At 37.3% G+C, this 22,154-nt stretch overlaps 3 protein-coding genes across 5 annotated transcripts; 2 read left to right on the forward strand and 1 right to left on the reverse strand.

The window, feature by feature from the left end:
- Positions 1 to 1,041: 1,041 nt before the first annotated feature.
- Positions 1,042 to 11,503, reverse strand: LOC119496292 (cytochrome P450 4B1). Its single transcript, XM_037783474.1, has 12 exons — positions 11,132 to 11,503; positions 9,483 to 9,627; positions 9,272 to 9,316; positions 9,038 to 9,165; positions 7,895 to 8,019; positions 7,608 to 7,762; positions 7,321 to 7,427; positions 4,724 to 4,914; positions 4,491 to 4,628; positions 4,090 to 4,150; positions 3,364 to 3,446; positions 1,042 to 1,573 (listed from the first exon to the last, which is right to left on the reverse strand). Exons 1-12 carry the CDS (start codon positions 11,321 to 11,323, stop codon positions 1,396 to 1,398), a joined length of 1,548 nt encoding a protein of 515 aa, XP_037639402.1. The 5' UTR covers positions 11,324 to 11,503; the 3' UTR covers positions 1,042 to 1,395.
- Positions 11,504 to 13,365: 1,862 nt separating this feature from the next.
- On the forward strand, positions 13,366 to 16,069 carry LOC119496590. Its single transcript, XM_037783994.1, has 7 exons — positions 13,366 to 13,505; positions 13,630 to 13,938; positions 14,059 to 14,328; positions 14,404 to 14,628; positions 14,719 to 14,835; positions 14,970 to 15,010; positions 15,150 to 16,069. Exons 1-7 carry the CDS (start codon positions 13,439 to 13,441, stop codon positions 15,288 to 15,290), a joined length of 1,170 nt encoding a protein of 389 aa, XP_037639922.1. The 5' UTR covers positions 13,366 to 13,438; the 3' UTR covers positions 15,291 to 16,069.
- A 2,396-nt stretch (positions 16,070 to 18,465) lies between these two features.
- On the forward strand, positions 18,466 to 21,579 carry med18 (mediator of RNA polymerase II transcription, subunit 18 homolog (yeast)). Of its 3 annotated transcripts, none has more exons than XM_037783472.1 (4): positions 18,466 to 18,539; positions 18,816 to 18,890; positions 19,051 to 19,144; positions 20,754 to 21,579. In XM_037783472.1, the coding sequence occupies exons 3-4, from the start codon at positions 19,072 to 19,074 to the stop codon at positions 21,308 to 21,310; spliced, it is 630 nt and encodes a 209-aa protein (XP_037639400.1). In that variant the 5' UTR covers positions 18,466 to 18,539; positions 18,816 to 18,890; positions 19,051 to 19,071; the 3' UTR covers positions 21,311 to 21,579. The 3 variants fall into 3 exon arrangements, with proteins under 3 accessions (XP_037639400.1, XP_037639398.1, XP_037639399.1); XM_037783470.1 differs by having other exon boundaries at positions 18,485 to 18,539; positions 20,758 to 21,579; XM_037783471.1 differs by lacking the exon at positions 18,466 to 18,539 and having other exon boundaries at positions 18,546 to 18,890.
- The last annotated feature ends 575 nt before the right edge of the window (positions 21,580 to 22,154 follow it).

Genomic DNA, 22,154 nt, shown 5'->3' on the forward strand with positions numbered 1-22,154 from the left:
CATCTAGCAGCTTCAACTGTGTTACTTTTAGTCTGGATTAAGTGTTTAACTTCTTTGTATTTGTCTAATATAGTTTGCTCTTCCTATGTTAAATGTGTCTGTCTGCTGTCAGTACACTAGTCCATGTCTGTGATTGGTCAGATGCTGCAAACTCCTCCCCGTTCATGTGAACCCGCTCACAGCCAGACTGAGAAACCCTGGGTTGACTTACCGAGTTGATAACCAGCTTCGTAGTATCGTTTAGCGAGATCTCGTTTGTTAGGTTAAGTGAAGCCAGATAACGAGAAGATACCCTGGGTATGTTGAACTCGCTTCGTAGTACAGGCCTCAGGTCTGAATAGGGCCTAACTGACGACCCAGAAACACCAACGTAATTTTACTATTGGCTCACAAGCCTTGTTAGAAGCGGGAACCAAACATCTTCCACAGAGGTAAACAACACATTAATTTTGGACCCACCAAAATGTTTAAAATGATTCATTCACAATCATATAAATATATTTTTTTCCCAGGAAAAGTCATACTTTTATTTGGCACCTTTCTAAAAGCTGTGGATTATTATTTTAAAAATATTTTTTTACATAAAAATGTTATCAATAAGACCTTTAAATAATGTTACATTGCATCTGTATTCCATGACAGGTCCTGTAAAGGCAAGTCATCTGATGGCTTAAACAAGCAAACGGCACAGACTGAGAACAAAGGTGATCCAGTGTGTTTAGAGCCTATCGTAGTTCATCTATGGAAAACATTGACTTCAGGAGTACTTTGGACCTGATTTTAATGAGTTCAAGCGGCACACATTCACACAGAGGCAGTACACTTTGTTAATATTTAAGTGCTGTTTATAGAAATAAAATAATTGAACTTTATTCTTCGTTCAGTCGCGTGAGAGTTCACACTACCTTTTCCATGGAAATTAAAAACTGCTCAGGTAAACCTTTTGACCGTCGTAACAGCCATCAACCATTTACTAAAACTGAGAACCACTAAGTATATATTATAGTGGATAGTGCATTTACAAATGAAGAAAGGAAAATGCTATTTTTCAAACATTTTGAATTTATTACAGACTGATTTGGTGCAAGTTTCCTACCACAATATATAGGTCCTATTTCTTTTTTCACATATAAAGTACAAACATTTCTCATTAATAACAGTTCCAGTGTGAGAAAATGATTCCATAAGACAATCACAACTTCCTTTTTCATCAAGTAATTCCCCCAAAACATGTTCAGCAACTGAATAAAACAATGCACACTTAATCATTTCATTATAGGTTTGTGATTCTATTTAAGTAGTAAAATATTAGAAATCAAAATACTTCAACTCCTTGAAATGTTCCCTTACCCCGTGTATTTTCCAGGTTAATAGCATTCATACAGTTATTTCCCTTTACTCTTCTGGGTCTACAGGTTTGAGCGTGATGTGGACACCGTTGAGTGAGCGAAGCACCACTCTAGGAACTAACAGGGGTTTCCGAGCGGGGTCCGCAATCAGCTTGTATCTCTTCAGTGTCATGGCCGTTGCCACTTTCAGCTCATTCATGGCAAAGTTCTGACCAATGCAGTTTCTGAGTGAGGAAAACAGATAAATGAAAAGCTTTTAGTAAACGTCATAAGAGGACAGCAACATGTCATGAGAGTGGTAAATATCATCCTTTTCACTCAGAAGGAAAAGACAAAGGTTGTTTTATGGTCAAGGAAATCAAATCAGTACCAAATAATTATAATTTTTTAATGTGACTGACATAATATTAAATTAGACAAAAATATATGGCAATAGCCCTGCAGTAAATGTAGAACTGTAAAACTTAGCGTAAGTTTGGAGTGTTATTCATCCTCCTTCACTACAAGCTAGTATGACATGGTTGGTACCAATGGATTCTTTAGGATTTTGAGTTTCATATGATGCCAGTATCTTCATGCTATCTTTAAAACTGAGCCTGCTACAACCTAAAAATCACATTGAAAGTTGTTGAAGTTAATACTTTAAAGAAGTTACTGGCGTTAAAACGAATTTGTGTAATTATCGCGTTAACTTTGACAGCCCTACTTGATATAAGAGTGTTTTTATCTACTGAATAAAAACACTATTTGCTAGCGGATGGTGCTCTGTTATTTAAGCTAAATTGATAACATGCCCTGGTCTAAAGTCAACTACAGGATGTTTCTATAAGAAACACTGCAGGTATGATCAATATTATCACACTGAGTAAGTATTTGAACAGGAACTTACAGCAGCATAACTTGCATTTAATATTCACTTGACAAATAAATGATGTGAGCTGTGATAAAAAAAAAAAGGAGAGACATGTTTTCACCTCTACATAAGCTGCTAGACTATTTTTAGGCCACAATGTACTGTATGTGGTCAAAAGTTTTATTATTCAATTACCCCCTCCTCATTGAGCTTCAAGAGTCTTCGCAAGTTTGGAGCGTTCGACATGCTACTATGACATGGTTGCTGCCAATGGATTCTTTATGTTTTCTTGTTTCATATGATGTCAGTATCTACACTCTAGCTTTAAAACTGAGCCTTCTACAATCTAAAAATCGCAAGTTGTGTTATTGCGTTAAAGAAATTAGTGCCGTTAAAACGTTATAGCGTTAACTTTGTCAGCCCTAGTTGTCACAATGTGTAAAAATAAATCCTCTGCTCAATGAAGTGATATTTGCAATGTGTGCTACTCATTGAATTACACGATTTGACTATCTATAAGTGTACCCAAATTGGTTGTTACTGCAGTATATTGCATTGTATTGTAAAGTGTTTCTTTCATGTTGTCCATAAATCCCAGTACATTTAACTAGTGCAATTTTTTCTGCTGGTATCATGTAGGGCTGCCCCCTTTTAGTCAATTAGTCGACTAATCGGTCGTTTTGATCGGAGTTGACTAAGATTTCTTTAGTCGATTAGTCATTTATTTATGCTTTTTTCATGCTGAATGACTTATTTCCAAGAAACACATAGGCACATCTCTGGTAAACACAAGATTTAAAGTGCTGCTTTTGTGTGATTCTTTGTGGAGAAACTCAGTTTTACAGATCTGTCGATTAAATCAACTAACAGATTAGTCGACAAAGATTTATTTTGGTTGAGGACAGCCCTAGTTGCAAGAGTTGTTTACTAAAATCCAAATATTTGCATAAAGTATTTCCTTTTGGGGTTTGTGCATTGTTTTAAATTGGATCAATCCTAGATTACGCTGAGTATATCTGGTTTGTATTGTGTTGGTGAAAGGGGGGCTGGTGGTAGGTTACACATCTACATGCTTCAACCTTTTGTCAGATAAATGGTTAGACAGCGAGAAGCTGTTGTCCTAGTTCATAACGAGCCAGTCATACACGGGTGAAGACAAACCTTGGCCCAGCAGAGAATGGCACGAACGCATGAGGTGACCTCTTGGAAACATTCTCCGGTAGGAAACGCAGTGGGTCATAGACCTGTGTTGACACAACACAAAAAGAAAGAACAAACACCAGTGTGGCGTAAATCACACATTTTCTTCATTTGTCCACTGAAAATGTGATGAGTTTATGCTCACTGACACCCCTAATGCAGTGAGTGAATAAACTATGGCATACCATAGGTGTCAGTTTGTGATATGCTGACATCTGGGACCAGGGTTTGCATTAATTGGCAGCGCTGATCAAATATGAATCAATATTCTGTTACTGTAATGCCTATTTCTCACATAAAATGTTTTCAGAAACATGTTGTCGTGTACAGTTTAGCTGTAAAATGAGAAAGTTTGTGACCAGGCAGCCATGTTGAGATCTGTTGAGGAAATACCAAGCACCGCCCACCAGCCGGAGCAAACTTTCTCATTTTAGAGCTAAACAGTACACTACAAGATGTTTCTGAAAAAATGCGACCAGGGTTTGCATTAATTGTGCACTAATTTGAGGACTATGTCCCTTCTATTATTTGACACATTTTATGTAGAAGCAGGGCGCTGGGCCACCACAGCAAAGAGGGATCATATGTTTACTTTGATTCTATCAATCATGTACACCATGTAGTGAGTGGGCAAAGGTGAGCTTTCATTTCACAGAGATTTGCTCAGTATGAGTCATCTTGACTTACATCAGGATTTTCCCAGACAGTTGCATTCATGTGAAGCACAAACACACTTGTTGCAATATGACTACCTACAAATAAGGGGAAAAAAAAGGTTGGTTTAGGATTGTGCAGGGACTCCCCAACAAAGTGTATGAATACAAACAGAACAACATTTAATATATTTAAATGTGAGACACATTATTGTAAACCTGCCACGACCATTTAAAACATGTAGGTTAAAGGGTTAATATTGTGCAAGGCTGACTTTGTGAAACAAAGCTAAGGACATAGGTCAATTATGGAAAACCAATCTGAGACAAAACCAATACAAGTTAATATTTTATCTTTTACCAAAAGGGGATAAAGGTTACTACTCAAGATTATGCTGTCTTATCTATGTGACATTTCCAAAAAACATTAACAACAAACCTTTTGGCAAAGTCCTTCCATCAAAAAAGGTAATGGGTTTGGTGGTGACCCTGGATATCCCTGGTACAGGAGGGTAAAGGCGGAGGGATTCTTTTATGCACATCGTAGTGTACGGAATTTTACTGAGATCCTCCCTTAAAACAAGACAGACACGCATTAGTTGTCAATATTCTCAGATAAAAAGTGATGGCCTAAAGCGCACCTAATCCAGCTGTGACTGTGATCCTACCACTCGAAGGTGTCCTTGCCATCCAGGACTTGAAGGATCTCTTCCCTGCACAGCTTCTGGTGTTCTGGGTGGCAGGCCATAGAGTAGAGGATGAAAGACAGGCCACTGGCTGTGGTGTCATGGCCCTCAAACATGAAGGTGTCCACTTCTGCTCGAAGATCTTCATCTGACAGACCCTGCTGCTTCTCATCCTGAAGGTGGGATAAGAGACAAAAATGTAAAACAGTACAAGAAATAAATGTACTGTTAAAGCAGCAGTGGGTAGAATTGGATCAAATTTGATTAAAAAAAGTTATTTTTATAAAATGGTCACTATATCCTGACAGTAGTGAGACAGGTAATATGAAAAAAATCATGTCCCTCGGTGTCCTCCAGTGCTCTTCATGGCATCTGCAAGATGTCACAGACCAGAGGAAAACAACCAATCAGAGTCGAGCTTGAGTCTGCCGTCTCTGAGCAGCTGTCAATCATTCGCGAACTCCGATCAAACGGTCAAACTAGACAGCGTTGATCTAATATGAATCAATATTCTGTTAGTGTAATGCCTATTGCTCACCTCATATGTTTTCAGAAACATCTTGTAGTGTACTCTTTAGCTGTAAAATGAGAAAGTTTGTGACCCGGCAGCCATGTTGAGATCAGTTGAGGAAATACCAAGCACTGCCCACCAGCTGGAGCAAACTTTCTCATTTTACAGCTAAACAGTACACTACAAGATGTTTCTGAAAGAAAAATGCGAGAAATAGGCATTACAGTAACAGAATATTGATTAATATTTAGTTTGTGAGTGATTGACAGCTGCCTCCATTGAATGAACAGGTACGCTCTCTCTCTGAAATGACCTGTGATTGGCCAAAATCTCCCGTCACGGGCTAGATTTTCTAAAGCCTGAAAACAGAGCCATGAGGAGCTGCAGAAGTCTAGTTTTCTCTCAGAACACTTGAATTACAATATGCTGAAAGGTTATTATGGAATTTTTGCCCAATGATGCCAAAAACATACTGCCTACTGCAGGTCTGTGCCACTACTACTACTAGTACTATCTACTTTTTAAAAAAGTGCTGTAGTAATAAAACCATAATAAAAGAGCATATAAAATACTAAGATAAAAGGTAACTGCAGTCAGGTCAGAAGTCACATGTCAGTCAGCTCCTTCACCAGTCAAAGGTGGAGCTATAGCCACTCGAGTGTGTTTGGACAGAGGAGATTCATTAACATAGGCTATGTTGTTTGAGTGGGAATATTACATTGTGTAACTGAGTTATAGAGGTGTTTATGGGTAGCTTATTGTGGCTTATTGAGACAGAAATGGGTAGAAATAAGTTAATATTTTCCAAAATGTGCCTTACATTTAGATGGAAACATGGCAATGACTAGCCTACCGAACGAGTTGGACATAACGACATAATGCCAAAGTGTGAGAGCTATTTCTCTAGCTAAATGTTGCAACTAAGGACAAGATCATCTTAGATCTTAGAAAGTGTTAATCTGCCTCTACTGTGACTGATATCTAAGGTCAGAAAATCAAGCTAAGGGAGCACTACATAAATCATAATGCATGTCAGGCCCTGGGAGCTTAGGGATGTTTACAGCAAGCAGAAGCTTTGTACGGCCAACATTGTCCTATATAGTCTTATTTATTTAAAAAATGTGAGTTTTTGTCTTCAGGCTGCCTGACTGTTGCCTTTGTACCAGTGGCCATTGATATGCTGAACATGAGGAAGCTTCTGCACATTAACAGAAGCCTTCTGTGTTTCATTTTGCACTGGGATTTTGCCACTTGCAGGTGATAGTTGCACATTATGCCAAATCATCTCTATTTGATCTCAGGTTTTACACATGCATACATAGCTTTTTATTGTTTATCCCCGTCAATATTTTTATTATCTCACAGTGGCCTTTGTCCTTTTTTATGTTTGTGTGGTTGTCCCTAGTGTCCTATGTATTTTGTGAGGTGTTATAAACCTTGGCAGAACATTAAATTTTCCTCCAGTTACTTTGAGCTTGAAGTGCCGTTTGCCCTAATGACTTGATGGCAGTATATATATATATATTGTTTGCTGTTTTTAAAGGAACAGTGTGTAACATTTCAGGGCATCTATTAGCAGAAAATGGAATATAAGATCCACCATGTTGCTCCGCCCAGTGTCTACAGTAGCCCAGAACGGACAAACCAAACACTCTAGAGAAAGCCTTTTGCGTTCTTATGTTACCTGAAGGCTATAGTTCTCTGACACGCCTGTGAAATTGCGGCTCACGTTACTACAGTCTTGGAAAGTGAGGAGTGAGTGGATGGGTACTCAGTTGGTTGCAATCTGCAACCACACCACTAGATGCCACCATATCACACTGTCCCTTTAAGTTTGATTGCTGCTACTTTAAGGCCATTTATGCTTTAAATAAATGAAAAAAATAAAATCTCACTATCTTTAAATGATTTTCTCTATAGAGGACTTTGTAACTTAATGTTTTGACTGTTGGTACACAAGTGCAGTTTACAGGTTTGTGGTTTGATACAGATTTCATGACATTGAGCAAAAGTGAGAATGTGTAATTTTTTGAATTCAGTAGATTGCAGCTGATATCACATAACATACTCTTGCGAAGAGAAGGATGTCCAGAAAGTCCAAGTTTCTCTTGGCCTGTATGCGGTCCAGCTCACTCTCTTCCTTTAGTGCTTCTTTCCTCTTTCGTATGACTTTTTCTTCAAAAGACAAGATAATGAATGAATTTCCAGGCTCACTCTTAAAATACAGCAACGTCAATACACACCCAAAGCTTAGTTTATGGGTACTCTATATTGCAAAATAATCAAATCCAGTATGATTGGTATTTGGCAATCGTTTCAGATTGTCATAAATTAAATCATGTGTGAAGATCTTACCTGTGTGACTGTGAGCCACCCTGCAGGCTTTTCTGAATTTGAAACCATGTGGGCTGAGGTAGAAAATGATGTCATTGTGGTATGGAAACGTCCTGACCCGCAGGTTAGACAGATAACTGAGCTCATACACTGCTTTGATGTATGCATTTGTTCCACTGAAAGGAGAAGGTAGGCAAACATTACAAGCTCAATTTCCTCCACTCATGATTCAGACAGCTGAGGCAGTAAACAATTGAGAACACAGACCTGCAGTTGAGAATGGCGGGAAAAGGTTAGCATGGACTCACCTATCTGTCTGACAGTTGCTGTCGTAGCTGAAGGCACACTTCAAGATGCTGTCTAGTGTCATGAGGCTCACGTGATGAAACAATTCCAAGGACTCATTGTTGTTTGCATGACTTTCCCATTTGTCCTGGCAACAGTGAGAGAACAGATGTGACCTCTCTGCAGGAGATGGAAAAAACTCCAACACACAATATTAGCTCGACCAACTTAGACACAAAATATCAGAGGTGGGACCAAGTCATTGTTTTGCAAGTCAAAAGTAAGCCTCAAGTCCTTGAACTCAAGTCTCAAGTAAACACTAACAAGTCCCTAGTCTAGTCCAAAGTCAAGACTGACAAATCCCAAGACAAGTCTCAAGTCAAGACTGACAAGTCCCGAGTCAAGTCCAAAGTCAGCACTGACAAGTCCCACGACAAGTCTCAAGTCAAGACTGACAAGTCCCACGACAAGTCTCAAGTCAAGACTGACAAGTCCCAAGTCGAGTCTAAAGTCGAGTCCAAAGTCAAGACTAACAAGTCACAAGTCAAGACTGACAGGTCGAAAATCCCAAGTCCTAAACTTTGAGATTTGAGTCCTATACAAGTCATAACGCACTCTTCGACAGATGTAATGCATCGTTTTGCATACTGCAATTTGTTTTTTGTTGACCATCGCCTAGTTTTGGTATGCAAACAAAATGATCTTTGTTAACATTTTTTCCAACTGGCACTCAGTAACTTAACGTGAGTTTTTCACGGTTCTCTCCTGCAACTTGATTGGATAATGTCTGATTGGTTCAAACAAAGTGGATCTGGGGAATTAAGTGTCGACTTGCTGGGAGTGAATAGCATTAACATTAGTTGATTCAGGAAATGAACTGATTTGTGGCACACTTTTTAAATAACAAACTTTTAAATCTTTGGGTTAGGGGGAAGGTATCAAGTGTTTTCAAGTCAAAAGGCTCAAGTTCAAGAGAAGTCACGAGTCACTAGCGTTAAAGGTCAAGTCGAGTTTAAAGTCATCAAATTTGTGACTCAAGTCCACATCTCTGCAAAATATGTAATCTAGACAGCCCTGGCCTTTTTGTTAAACATTACTTCACCATTATGGTCATTGTTTACTTATTATGACTTGTGATCTACACAACTAAACTGTCATTTACATACCAGCATAGTTTTAGCAGAGTCTGACATCAGTTTTACGTATGGTTTCAAAACATCATAATGAAAACCTGGGGTCAAGAGCCTTCGGGCCCGAAACCACTTCTGACCGCTTGACGTCAATAAGCCATCACCTGAAGACAGAGACAGGCAGCATGTGTGTCAGCGAGTAAAGCAGCTTAACAAACAACTCTGTTATAAACCAAAATATGTTGTAGGAGAAAGGCAAAGCAGTCTTACCAATCCAAGGCAAAATAAACTGATATCCTAAAAAACCCTTTGGCTCTGTCAGGAAACAGACAAAAACAAATTCTGTTACATTGACCTTTGGCTGTAAAAATGGAGCCAATGTCCCCGTATAGGAGATTATAAACAGCACTGAATTGATTACACTGTTATGATGGTGTATCATATCTGTAAAGATAAAAAAACAAAACAATCGCTCACATACCTGTTGATGCCAATATTGTTTTCACATAATCTGGATGGTGGATGTTGAGGATACAAAAGAAGGGGCCCATCCACACTGGGAAAGCATAAGGGTACTGCTGTCCCCATTCCACCATCTTAGGAAATTCTTGCCCATATTGTTTAAACTGAAAGAAAAATTAAACATAGGAAACTTAACCAAACCTTTCTATCCTGTAGTATAAATGGCCCAATGGCATCATTTAAATGTTGAAAGTGGTCTAGGTGAAGGTAATTTGACTTGTTTTTTATACAGCATACTGTTTATTCAATAACACATCATTATTTTATATGATTGTTTCATGTTTTTCATATACTTTACTTGAGGGATGCACTGATCAGACTTTTTCAGATACCGATACCGATACCTGGACTATGGATATCGTCCGAAAACCAAGTACCAGTACCAGTTTTGCCACATACCAGTGTTTAATTAATAAGCTACACGCATCACTGTGTGGAAGTGACTGGTATCATTCTGTTATGTGTAAGGCAAAATCAGCCTTGACTTTAACATTACTTTCTTTGTAAAAGTAAATGTTACAAATAAATACATAGATATAAATGTACGGAACTGTTATTTATTATTAAGATAATAAATTATACACCAGCAACTTGGTAAAAAAAAATCTTCAAAATTAACAGGAATTATTTACATTAATTACAGTTCAGGTGTAAACCTTTTTAACGCAGCAACAAACCTGATATCCGATCCAGTATCGGTGCATCCCTACTTTACTTTACTTATTTATTTTGAGTCAGGGACAAGACACATTAATTAACATGAATGGTATGTCAATTTGTCAGATTTATCCTAAAGTATAATAATATGTAAGATCTGCAAAGTAACTGAAGATGTCAGAAAATATATAATGGAGTAAAAAAGTACAATATTTCCCACTGAAATGTGGTAGAATGGAAGTATAAATGGAAATACTGGTACCTCAGACATACATGTACATCGAAACTATACTATAAGTTGCACTTATTAATTTGTATTATTTGTTTATTAAAAATGGAAATATGACATTTTAAACTGAGAACACGCAGTCAGCAATTATGATGGCTTATTGTGACTCATCAGGTGAATAAGCGTCTTCAGTTCAGTGTCCTGATGGTGCCAGCCTTTAAATGTTTTCTATAGATCTGGTTTTATCAACATGTTCTCCTCAGGGCAGGTTGCTGAATGAAGCCATATTTTGCATCTGCAAATGAATGCATTAAATGAGCCCAACCTTGTGTATGAAGCACTTTGTACGTTTGGTTTGAAAGGTGCTATAAGTTGTTTTATTATTATTATTATTATTGTTGTTATTATGATTATGATTATTATCATTATTGTTTGTTATTATTATTATTATTGTTGTTATTATGATTATTATCATTATTGTTAGTGTTATTATTATTATTGTTGTTATTATGATTATGATTATTATCATTATTGTTAGTGTTATTATTATTATTATTGTTGTTATTATGATTATTATCATTATTGTTAGTGTTATTATTATTATTGTTGTTATTATGATTATGATTATTATCATTATTGTTAGTGTTATTATTATTATGATTAATATTAATCTGATTAATAATAACAAACAAGTTGCAGTTACTGCAACCTTACTGAATTACCTCATTCACATTTCCATAAAGCCAGTGTGGCGGTGGTCCTGGAAAATCTTCAAAGCTTCGTAACGTGTCTCTTTTTCGGACGAGCAAGACGGTTAACTTATAGACGACGACCACAAGACACAGCAGAGCAAACAAGTGATGCATCTGAGGCCAGCCCCACTGAGACTTCACGAGACCTTCAGCTGACTCCATTCTGCCTGAGCCTGCAGAGTAAAAACTCTCTGAGCACAACAGAAGGTGTCCTGCTTGATGATGAAAAGGTGCACAACAAACTCTCAAGTAGATGAGTAGTATGAAGCAATCAGCAGCGGGTGGGAGGAGAAGAATGTTACTCGGGGGACCATTGACCTTGAATGGTCTCAGGAGTCTCGCGAGAGTTTGTGCAAGTTTTCGCAATTTGTGTGTTACCTTCAAAACACGGCCGTGCTCGGGCCTGACTATCAAAAGGCAACTTTACGTGCTGGCGGAAAAATAGGATTTTTGACCTTTGAGAATTTTCATTTATTTTGCAGAAACTGTTTCAGAGAGGTGTTAATTCAAATGTTAATGTTGGAGGTTTGTGGTGCTGTTAATCAAACTACAATAATAATAATAATAATACATTTATTTATATAGCACTTCTCAAAACAGATGTTACAAAGTGCTTCACAAGACAATAAAAGCAGATAAATAAAGTAAAAGATATGGTCTATGATATGTAACAGTGTTGTTGTTGTTTTTTATTTATTTATTTTAAACAATATTTTTATTGAATTTTACATATAATAATAATAATAATGATAATAATACATTTATTTATATAGCACTTCTCAAAACAGATGTTACAAAGTGCTTCACAAGACAATAAAAGCAGATAAATAAATTAAAAGATATGGTAACTGTTAAAACAGACAGGCTATGATATGTAACAGTGTTGTTGTTTTTTTTTATTTATTTATTTTAAACAATATTTTTATTGAATTTTACATATAATAATAATAATAATAATGATAATAATACATTTATTTATATAGCACTTCTCAAAACAGATGTTACAAAGTGCTTCACGAGACAATCAAAGCAGATAAATAAATTAAAAGATATGGTAACTGTTAAAACAGACAGGCTATGATATGTAACAGTGTTGTTGTTGTTTTTTATTTATTTATTTAAAAAAAAAAATTATTGAATTTTACATATAATAATAATAATAATAATAATACATTTATTTATATAGCACTTCTCAAACAGATGTTACAAAGTGTTTCACAAGACAATAAAAGCAGATAAATACAGTAAAAGATATGGTAACTGTTAAAACAGAACACCAAACAATAACAGAAGATAGGGTAAAACAAATATGGTAACTGCTAAAACAGAACATCACAGAACATATCAATAATAATAGAAGTGGTAAAATGGTAGGACAAGTTGATAAAACAAATATACAGTTTATATACATAAATGTGTATAAATGTACACATGCGTCCAGCAACGGATGTATACATACATATATTTATACCCTTCTAATTATAGGAATGCTATCCTAAAAAAATGTGTTTTCAAAAGTTTTTTAAAAGTGGATAGAGAGTTAGATGATCGTATCTAGATTTGTAGATTTGTCCAAAATTCAAGAATGTGCAAAATTACAACATCAAACTCATGACTGAATTATGAATTATGAACCATATTTAAAAAGTCCTAAGCATTAGTTAGCTCGTTGTGCTTATGTCACTCACATCTGATTCATATTGCTCATGTCATGTAGGCTAAGATTTTCCACTGTCGCACTTTCCAGACATTGTGCTCGTTCTCAGTGTCTGTCCTCTGTTAACCTAAATAACCGTTGACTACTCAAATAAACTTCTAAAACTATTACTGCAACCTATATTTATGAAGTTAAGCAAAATGGTCATCGCAAGAAACTCCAGTTAAGTTTAAGATGGCAGTTGAGTAAATAACACAACAGCACAATTAATTTTTTTTGTTTTACTCAAATAAATTACAAATGATCTCATAGGTGTATAAACAGCTGTGAGTACAGTTTGACACCTTTATGTGAGAAAGTACTTGTGGCTGATGTGCATACTGTATCTCAACACCTATGCTAATGCAAAAAGTGGAATAAATGCAACGCCATCAGAAAAACAGTGTGGGTGAAAGACAAGCCACGGTGTATTTCCTCTTCATTGGCTGTTGGACCACTTCCGGTGTGTCAACCTGAATCTGATCTGTGTGTGATGAGCAGTATTAGTGTTACCTCTGAGGGGGTGTTTCATCTGCTCAGTATTTCCTTTTTATTTGTGAGGAGACTTGATTGCCTCAAGCATGATGCGAAAATACTTTATTTTTCTACTGTTTATTTGGACCTCATGCCCTTTTGCCTCAGGAAACAGTAAGTAACTCACTAAATCATTGATATTACACTGTATTTAAACTACAATTTTGGGAAGTTAGTGTTGTTATTCATATTTTACATTTTTCAAGCTATTATTAACAGAAAACTTATATTTTGGCAGCAACAAATCACCTTCAATTCTCGCTGGGATGTCAAGCTGTGATACCGTGTCAACAATACGGAAGTGATTCAAACTCTTTCTACTGGTTTTACAAGAAAGATGAACGTAGCAAACAAATTCAGTTATATTTTAAAGATAAGAACGGAATCGAACACCATCACCAGCTCCGATCCAGAATGAAGGTGCCGCGCAATGGTTCCTTGGTCATTGATCATTTCACAGAGAATGATCAAGGCCTTTACTGGTGTGAATATTGTTTTCCAAACCATTGTGGGAATAAACCGACAACAGTCATCAGCGTGAAGAAAGGTCAGAACTATAATGATTGTTTGTTCTCTTAAAACTGAATATATAAGGCACCCAACTGCTTTGTGTACATTTACAAAAGTCCATGTTCTATTCAAACAAAGTATCTTTTTTTATTTCCAGAAAGTCTGAATGAAACTCGTAAGATATTCTACGTTATTGCAGGCAGCAGTTTTACTCATGCATTTCCGGGTGAATTGACTAACTTAAAATGGACATTTGAAGCAAGTAACAACTCGAAACAAGGCCCAGAATCAGACTTTAGGACTTCCAACAAGTCTGTACACATTGCAAATGTCAAAAGAGCAGATGCTGGGAAATACACTTGCTGGAAACATGGATGTGACGGACACAGGCAGAAGCTATTTACCATCAACTTGTGTGTCATTACGGGTGAGAAAATACCACACACGTACAATGTCTTATGTCAAAATGAAATGGTTTAACTTCGAATATTTTTAATTACAGTACACGACAGTGAGGATTCACCTGTTTCTTGTGTTGTGATGTGTGACGAGGAATTCAGTAACATCAAACCAAACAGCACATTAAATGTGGAGACAGGCACAAGGACGATATCAGTGCTTGTAGCTCCAAATGGGTCTTTAAATTGCAGTGCAAAGCAGATGTTTGATGGATACAGTACAGTTAACAGCACTCACAGACCATCAAATGCTTCAAACAAAACAACAGGTGGGTGTTTTGTTTTGCCGCATCTCTCTTTAAGGAGTTCATGACCCCAATCAAAAAATAATTGTAATTCTTATGTTTTGGGTTTTACAGATATACCTACAGAGCCTGAATATCCGATTGCAGTTATTTATGGAACATCAGCAGCTCTTACATGTCTTATTTTAATGGCACTTTTCATTTGCTACTTCAGACCAAGATTGCGGGCAGGTAGGATAAGTATGCAACTCTTTGTCATATTGAACTTCCTGTTTATTGTTTTTTTCAGTGGTCTGCTGCCTTGAAAGAGATGTAGATGTTTCACACATATATCCCCCCCTGTTTCTGTTTCCATCTCTTCAAAGCGTTTCCTGTTCACTTTTGTGTCTGTGGCTTCAACGGCACGGTGGGTGTTATATGACGACGACGATGATGATGATCATGATGATGATGATGGCATAACCTAATACTATCTACCATGCAGCAATGAATTTGCAAATGTGTTGTTCTGTTCGGGTAATGACATTTCTTACTTCTTACTGCAGGTGGAAGAGGAGAAAGACGTGGTTTATTCATCAATTATCATCACGGGACCTGCGAAGACAACAAACAATCATATGACTTACAGTGACAGTAGTTGTGTCTATAGTGAAATAAAAGTAAATAGAGAAAAGGTTCCAAATTAAGATGTTCCATACATGCCACTATAATAATAGCTCACTTGTATTTCATGAGAAAAAATGTTTGTGACTTCACCCACGTGGGTCTGAAGGGGAATTTTCAAGCATTTGGTTGATTTGTTTGATTAGGAAGTTTCCTAACTGGGTGAAATCCAAGCAGCAGTCATAATGAGAGCTGATTTAATACTACACAATTAAAAAAGTAATTTATTAGTTACTTTCCTTTTTTTCAAACACAGGAACATCCTTTCCATAATTCCTCACTCCAACATGACTGATAATTTCAAGCCAAAATATTTATACAGTATATTAGTCGAGAGAACTTTAATGAGAAACTTCTGGTTTGATACTAATGACTGATAATGTGTTTTATGGAGAACAAAAATATCACTTGTGTCTTTAGATACTGTAGCTACAGTGCATAAAGTGGAAAGTAAACTAACAGTCCTACATTCATGCATGTATTGTATATCAGTACAATATTGTACTTTACTTGAGTATTTATATTGCTAGCCAGGGAGATATAGGCCTCTGTAATCTACCCTTTTACTTCACTACATGAAGTAGGCTAGTTAAAATCCTCTCCATCTACAACAATTGGCCTATTGTGGCTTGCATGCTAATGAGTAATCAGCATCAGTAATAATAAAGCAATGATAGGCTATAATAGTTTAACAGTACGAAGAGTACTTTGATACTTTCAGCACATTTTGTATTTACCTCTGCACTTTTAGGAAATGTTCTGTATGCAGCACTTTTATATGGAATGGTAATAAAGTACTTTTACAGCATGGTTTTTAAATTATCTGAGTAGTTCTTCCATCATTGCTTACATGTTAATGCATAGCTAATTAATGATAATCCTATGATGTGTCTAACGTTATACACTGAAAGTGGCCCTTATGCACAATTAAATAATAGGCCTTTTTCACAGCAGACATTTTGACTTGTCATAGTAAGAAAAGCTCAGGTGTTACTAATATCACACTTGATTATATACCCTTACAAAAATAGGTTTATTCAAGTGTGCTATTTGTATACAGTACTTATTTTAAACTCAAAATAAGAGAGTGTACTTTCAGTTTACTTTCTACTTATCAGAGATATACTTAACAAAAGTATACATAAGTATACTTGGCTCATACTGAACAAATGTATACGATAATTACATCAGTAATTCATTTATATTTCTGTATGACAGAGATAAAAGGTAATAATTATAGTAAGACAAATTTAGGAACATTTAATTAGAGTTTATGTAAGGCTCAATAAGGAAGCTGGTTAATTATTAATGAATGACTTATGGAGAAGGGGTGGGATTAAATAATTTCATACTTCTTCTCACTCCTTTTTGAATATGTAAATCAAGGCATTAAGTGTTTGACAATTTATTTGTCTTATGCTTTCCATTGTACGTAAATACTACTTTGTTCTGACTGTCCACTTGTTGCTATGATCATTCTCTTTTTCTTTATTTTATTTTTTTGTATTCTACATATTCGAAATACATTTTGAAATGAAAATGAATGAATTATCATCAATTAAATATAATTCCCATTTAGGCTTAATCAAATGTCTCAAGTGCAGCATTTACTTTAATTGTAATTAGCCAAGAATAACTTATATGCTTATAATGAATGAAACAAAACACATTTGATTTTAATATATTTTATTGAAGAAGTGTTTATATGGAGAAAGCAAATTCAGATTTCTGCATACACAGTCTGTATATGTAGTGTCAGCAGAAGTGGTGTTTGACAATTTTTTTTTTTATGCTTTTCATTGTATGTAAATACTACTTCTTTCTGACTTGTTGGTATGATCATTCTGTTATTCTTTCTTTCTTTCTTTTTTTTTGTATTCTACATATTCAAAATAAATTTTAAAATGACAAATGAAATGAAAATGACTACATGAGGAACATGTATGCAGGAGTTGTACATCTTCCATTGCTTATAAAATAACCTACTATATTGTGATTTAGTTATATTATAAGTAATGAATTGGTATTAGGGATTGATAACACATTTATATTTTAATAAAGGATAATTATATCAGTAATTAATTGATATTTCTGTATGACATAGATTAAAGGTAATAACTATAGTTAGACAAATTTAGGAAAATTGAATTATTACTTATTATATACAGACGTAGGCAAAGTTGTTGGTACCCAGAACAACTTCCAAAGAGATTAGAGGTGAACTCCAAGGTCAAGGTACATCAGTGTCAGATCGCACCATCCGTCACTGTTTGAGCCAAAGTGGACTTAATGGAAGACAACCGAGGAGGACACCAGATCATAAAAAAGCGAGACTGGAATTTTCCAAAATGCATATTGACAAGCCACAAAGCTTCTGGGAGAATGTCCTTTGGACAGATGAGACAAAACTGGAGCTTTTTGGCAAGTCACATCAGCTCTATTTTCACAGACGCAAAAATGAAGCATCCAAAGAAAAGAACACTGTACCTAATGTGAAACATGGAGGAGGCTCGGTTATGTTATGGGGCTGCTTTGTTGCATCTGGCACAAGGTGTCTTGAATCTGTGCAGGGTGCAATGAAATCTCAAGACTATCAAGGCATTCTGGAGCGAAATGTGCTGCCCAGTGTCAGAAAGCTTGGTCTCAGTTGCAGATCATGGGTCCTCAAACAGGATAATGACCCAAAACACAGCTAAAAACACCCAAGAATGGCTAAGAACAAAACATTGGACTATTCTGAAGTGGCCTTCTATGAGCCCGGATCTAAATCCTATTGAACATCTGTGGAAGGAGCTGAAACATGCTGTCTGGAGAAGGCACCCTTCAAACCTGAGACAGCTGGAGCAGTTTGCTCACGAGGAGTGGGCCAACACGCCACAAGTCTCATTGAGAGTTACAGAAATCACTTGATTGCAGTGATTGCCTCAAAAGGTTGTGCAACAAAATATTACGTTAAGGGTACCATCATTTTTGTCCAGGCCAGTTTCATTAGTTTGTTTTTTTAAATGATTCTGCTGAACCATAATTCAAAAAAAATATCTGATTTTCATTAGTTAATTTTCAGTGAATTTTTATTTATTATTACTTTTGTCAGTTTCAAGTTATTTCAGTGACCATTGTTGGTTTTTCTTTCTTTAACGGAAGGGTACCAACGATTTTGCCTACGTCTGTATATATAATATAGTACTGATAACCTCCTCCAGTAGGGGGCGGTAATGCGCCTCACAGTTGGATGCAACCACCGAGAAAACAACAACAACAGAGGGAGAGAAGTAAGATGATCTTCATTCACTTCTGCAGGCTGAGTTCATCATCCTTTCTCTGTCTCATATTAAACAGAGCGGGTTTGCTATTCTCATATTAAGCAGCTCTTTGTTTCCACAGATATATATATATATATATATATATATATATATATATATATATATATATGTCCTTAACTTGGCTAACACAGCTTTCACTGTAGCTACCTGATGCTAACAGACTTAGCTGCTAGCCGGGTGTTGATTGAACAAACACGGATCCTCTTGTGTTTCTTTACTCTGGAGGCTCTACACCGAAGACGAGCACAACCAACATTTACCCCCCAGCAAGTGAAGAGCTGCATTTTGTTCATTTCTCAGGTAAGTTTAATGAAACATGCTACTAGTGAGTACTTGTTAAGCTAACACTGGTTGCTAGGTAACGTTAGCCTAACATGTGAGCTACGTTAAAAGTTGACAACTCAGTTAGTTAACGGTGACATTGCTGATATATAGTTAATAATATCCTCCTCTTTTACAGACAAAAACAACCTGAGAGAAGATGGAAGCTCCTCCTGTTTCAGTGATGCCTGTCACTGGAGGCACCATCAACATGATGGAGTACCTGCTGCAAGGTGAGATGACATTAGAGACATCCACAGACAATGAAACCAGTGATCTCTCTAGACTATAAACTATCCTGTTAAGTGTAAGGTATACATGGCCCGTAGGACTGAATGATACAAGGAAATATGCGATTAGTTAGTTTGTGTTTATGTTTGAAAGCAGGGAATGAAATCAGCACCTGCCACCTGCCAAATACCAAATACAGGGTGAATGTGGCTGTGGCAGGTAAACATTTCAAGCCACCTGTGGCCATTAAAGGGACTATTTGTAACTTTCAGAAATGCTTCTTAACAGCGACACCTGTGGCCGTGAAATCAACGAAAGTCAGCGTCGGGCTCGCGCTTGCTCGCTCTCAATATACCTGAACGAGCATCGCTCAAAACAGTGAGACGACACACGTCAGCTAAAACCACTATATCATTCTATATTTCACCTGCTTGGCAGTAATGTTAGCTGACCAGACGAAGGTCTCTCCATGAATCACTGCTGATCCTAGTGTTGGCTTTTCCTGCTTCAGCCTCCCGACCGCGGTCGGAGGGAACAGGGAAGACACCGGCACCCGGTCGGAGACGATAACGTTTCTCGCTGCGGAGCCCCGTCACTTCACAAGACACAGGAAACCTCTGTTGGTCTGGTGGAGCTGCAGCATTTATTTCTGCACAAACGTCCACTGTACATTCACTAGATATTCTCAGAGCTATACTAACTCTTCTGCAGTGTGGAGTGTGCGCGCATGCACGTGAGGTGGAGCGAGCTGAGTGAAGGCAGGCAGGCAGAGGAGCAGAGTACAGCAGAGACTCCAGCCCTGGAGACCAAAGCTACGGTCTCCCCCGCGTCCTCTGACCGTGGCAAACACTGTTTAACAGACGGGCTTGATTAGATATAACTTTGCGGTTTTGGTGCTTCCATGTAGTTTGTGTTGGAGTCTGAGTCTGAACAGCGTAGCCACACGCGAGCGCGCATGGGACACCGACCCGGATTGATTTATACGTGGAAGAAGTTACAAACAGTCCTTTTTAAAGGAAAAAACCAACACAAAGTGCCTTAATGATGTTTGGACAGATCAAGCTGCCAGAACTTGTGACATACCTTCTCTGGAACTCAAGAATTTCTCAATTTTGGATCAATAAAGAACATCTATAAATTTATCTATCTAGTGGTGGGATGAATACCGGTCTTCCGAAAGATATTTCCTCAGTTGGTGTTTCGATGATTCTGATGATGATGGTGGTGGTGGAGAGTGATGGCTTAACATGTCATTTCAAAATCTTCCAAATAGTCTGCCCTCTTTGATTTAAACAGGATAAACAAGATATTAGAAACTCACTAAAACTATAACCTTCATGACGGGTAGAGTGCAATACTGCCAACATGGCAATGGTGTCAACATATCTTTAACATCTGCCATGTTTGTGACAAAGATCTATTTCCTTTCTGTCTCAGCTCTCTGTGTCTTAAATCTCAGCTGATGTAATGTTGGATAAGTGTTAAGTGTGTAAATGTATGTTGAAACTACAGTTCTAAATACAATATCTTGTTCAGCCCAGATCATCACACCATATTATTTATAGGTTGTTTATACTGTATATCTGTTTTTTTTACCCTTTATTAATACAGGCAGTGTGTTAGACCAGGCACTGGAAAGCCTCTTGCATCGCCTTCGAGGTCTGTGTGACAACATGGAACCTGAGACCTTTACAGATCATGAACTGGTTTATCTTCTGAAAGGCCAACAAGGGAACCCTTTCATTCTGCGTGCCCGGCGGTCACTCTCCCACCCCACATCACCATGGCACCTACGCTACCTAGGCCAACCTGAGGTGGGCGACAAGAGCCGCCATGCCCTGGTGCGCAACTGTGTTGACGTGGCTGCCTCTCACAGCCTGCCGGAGTTCCTCAATGAGATGGGCTTCCGCATGGACCACGAGTTTGTGGCCAATGGACACATATTCCGCAAAGGTGTTATGAAAATTGTGGTTAGCAAGCTGTCACGCATCCTGGTGCCGGGGAACACGGAGAACACAGAACGTCTATCACTTTCATACCTGGTGGAGCTGAGTGTGTTGGCTCCCGCCGGCCAGGACACTATGTCAGAGGAAGTGCGCAGCTTTGCTGAGCAACTTAAACCCCTGGTTCACCTGGAGAAGATTGACCCCAGCAAACAGAGACATTGAATGACATCATTTAGAGTGGAAGTCATCTCTGAATACCATGGACAAATTGACCTCCTGTTTTTTTTACACAATGTTTACATTTGAACTAAAAATAATTAAATACAATTCAACTTTGACTTAACGGTTCCACTTCTGGTCAATTTGTTATGTGAAAATGACAACAATTACGACAGAATATCACTGCACTCCATCATTTTCCAACAAAGCGTGGTCATAAAAGTTTTGACATGGTACCTTGTCACTTTTTCATCAATAAATACTGCATGGTCTCAGTTAGTCATTGTTAATTTCATTTACGTTTTTATATTTGTTGTAGATCCATAAGTATGCACCTGCAGAAAAAATCATCTCCTGCACAGTGGAGTTTACTATATCTACATAAGAAACAATAGTAATGTCAGGGCTCCAGACTAACTTTTACATTAGTTGCACTGGTGCGCCTAAGTTTTTCATTTAGGTGCACCCAAAATTTGTTACCGTGCCATTTAGCGCCACAATAATCCATTTGAAGTGTTACAGTTTTTGTCAGTTCCCATACACACTGGTAGGCTAATTTCTTAACACATTATGTAAATAATTGTAAACAGGAATAAAGGTGCAGATTAATGTTTTTTTTAGTCCAATGAGGCCCCCTCTGTGTCGAAGATGTTGGATCAGAAGGACGCTGGAAGTAGGGGGTTGCTTTGCACTCTGGAGCCATGGATGTGTTTGGGAATAAATACAAGAAATGCAAGAAGCCAGTGCCTGCATTGAGTGTCAAGCAGTAAAAGAAGTAAGTATTGCTAAAAAAAAAAAAACCTATCAGTCAAGTGACATTTGTCATAATAATGGTAGATCTTTACAA

The sequence above is a fragment of the Sebastes umbrosus genome, chromosome 11 (genome assembly GCF_015220745.1).
Source record: "Sebastes umbrosus isolate fSebUmb1 chromosome 11, fSebUmb1.pri, whole genome shotgun sequence".
NCBI lineage: Eukaryota > Metazoa > Chordata > Actinopteri > Perciformes > Sebastidae > Sebastes > Sebastes umbrosus.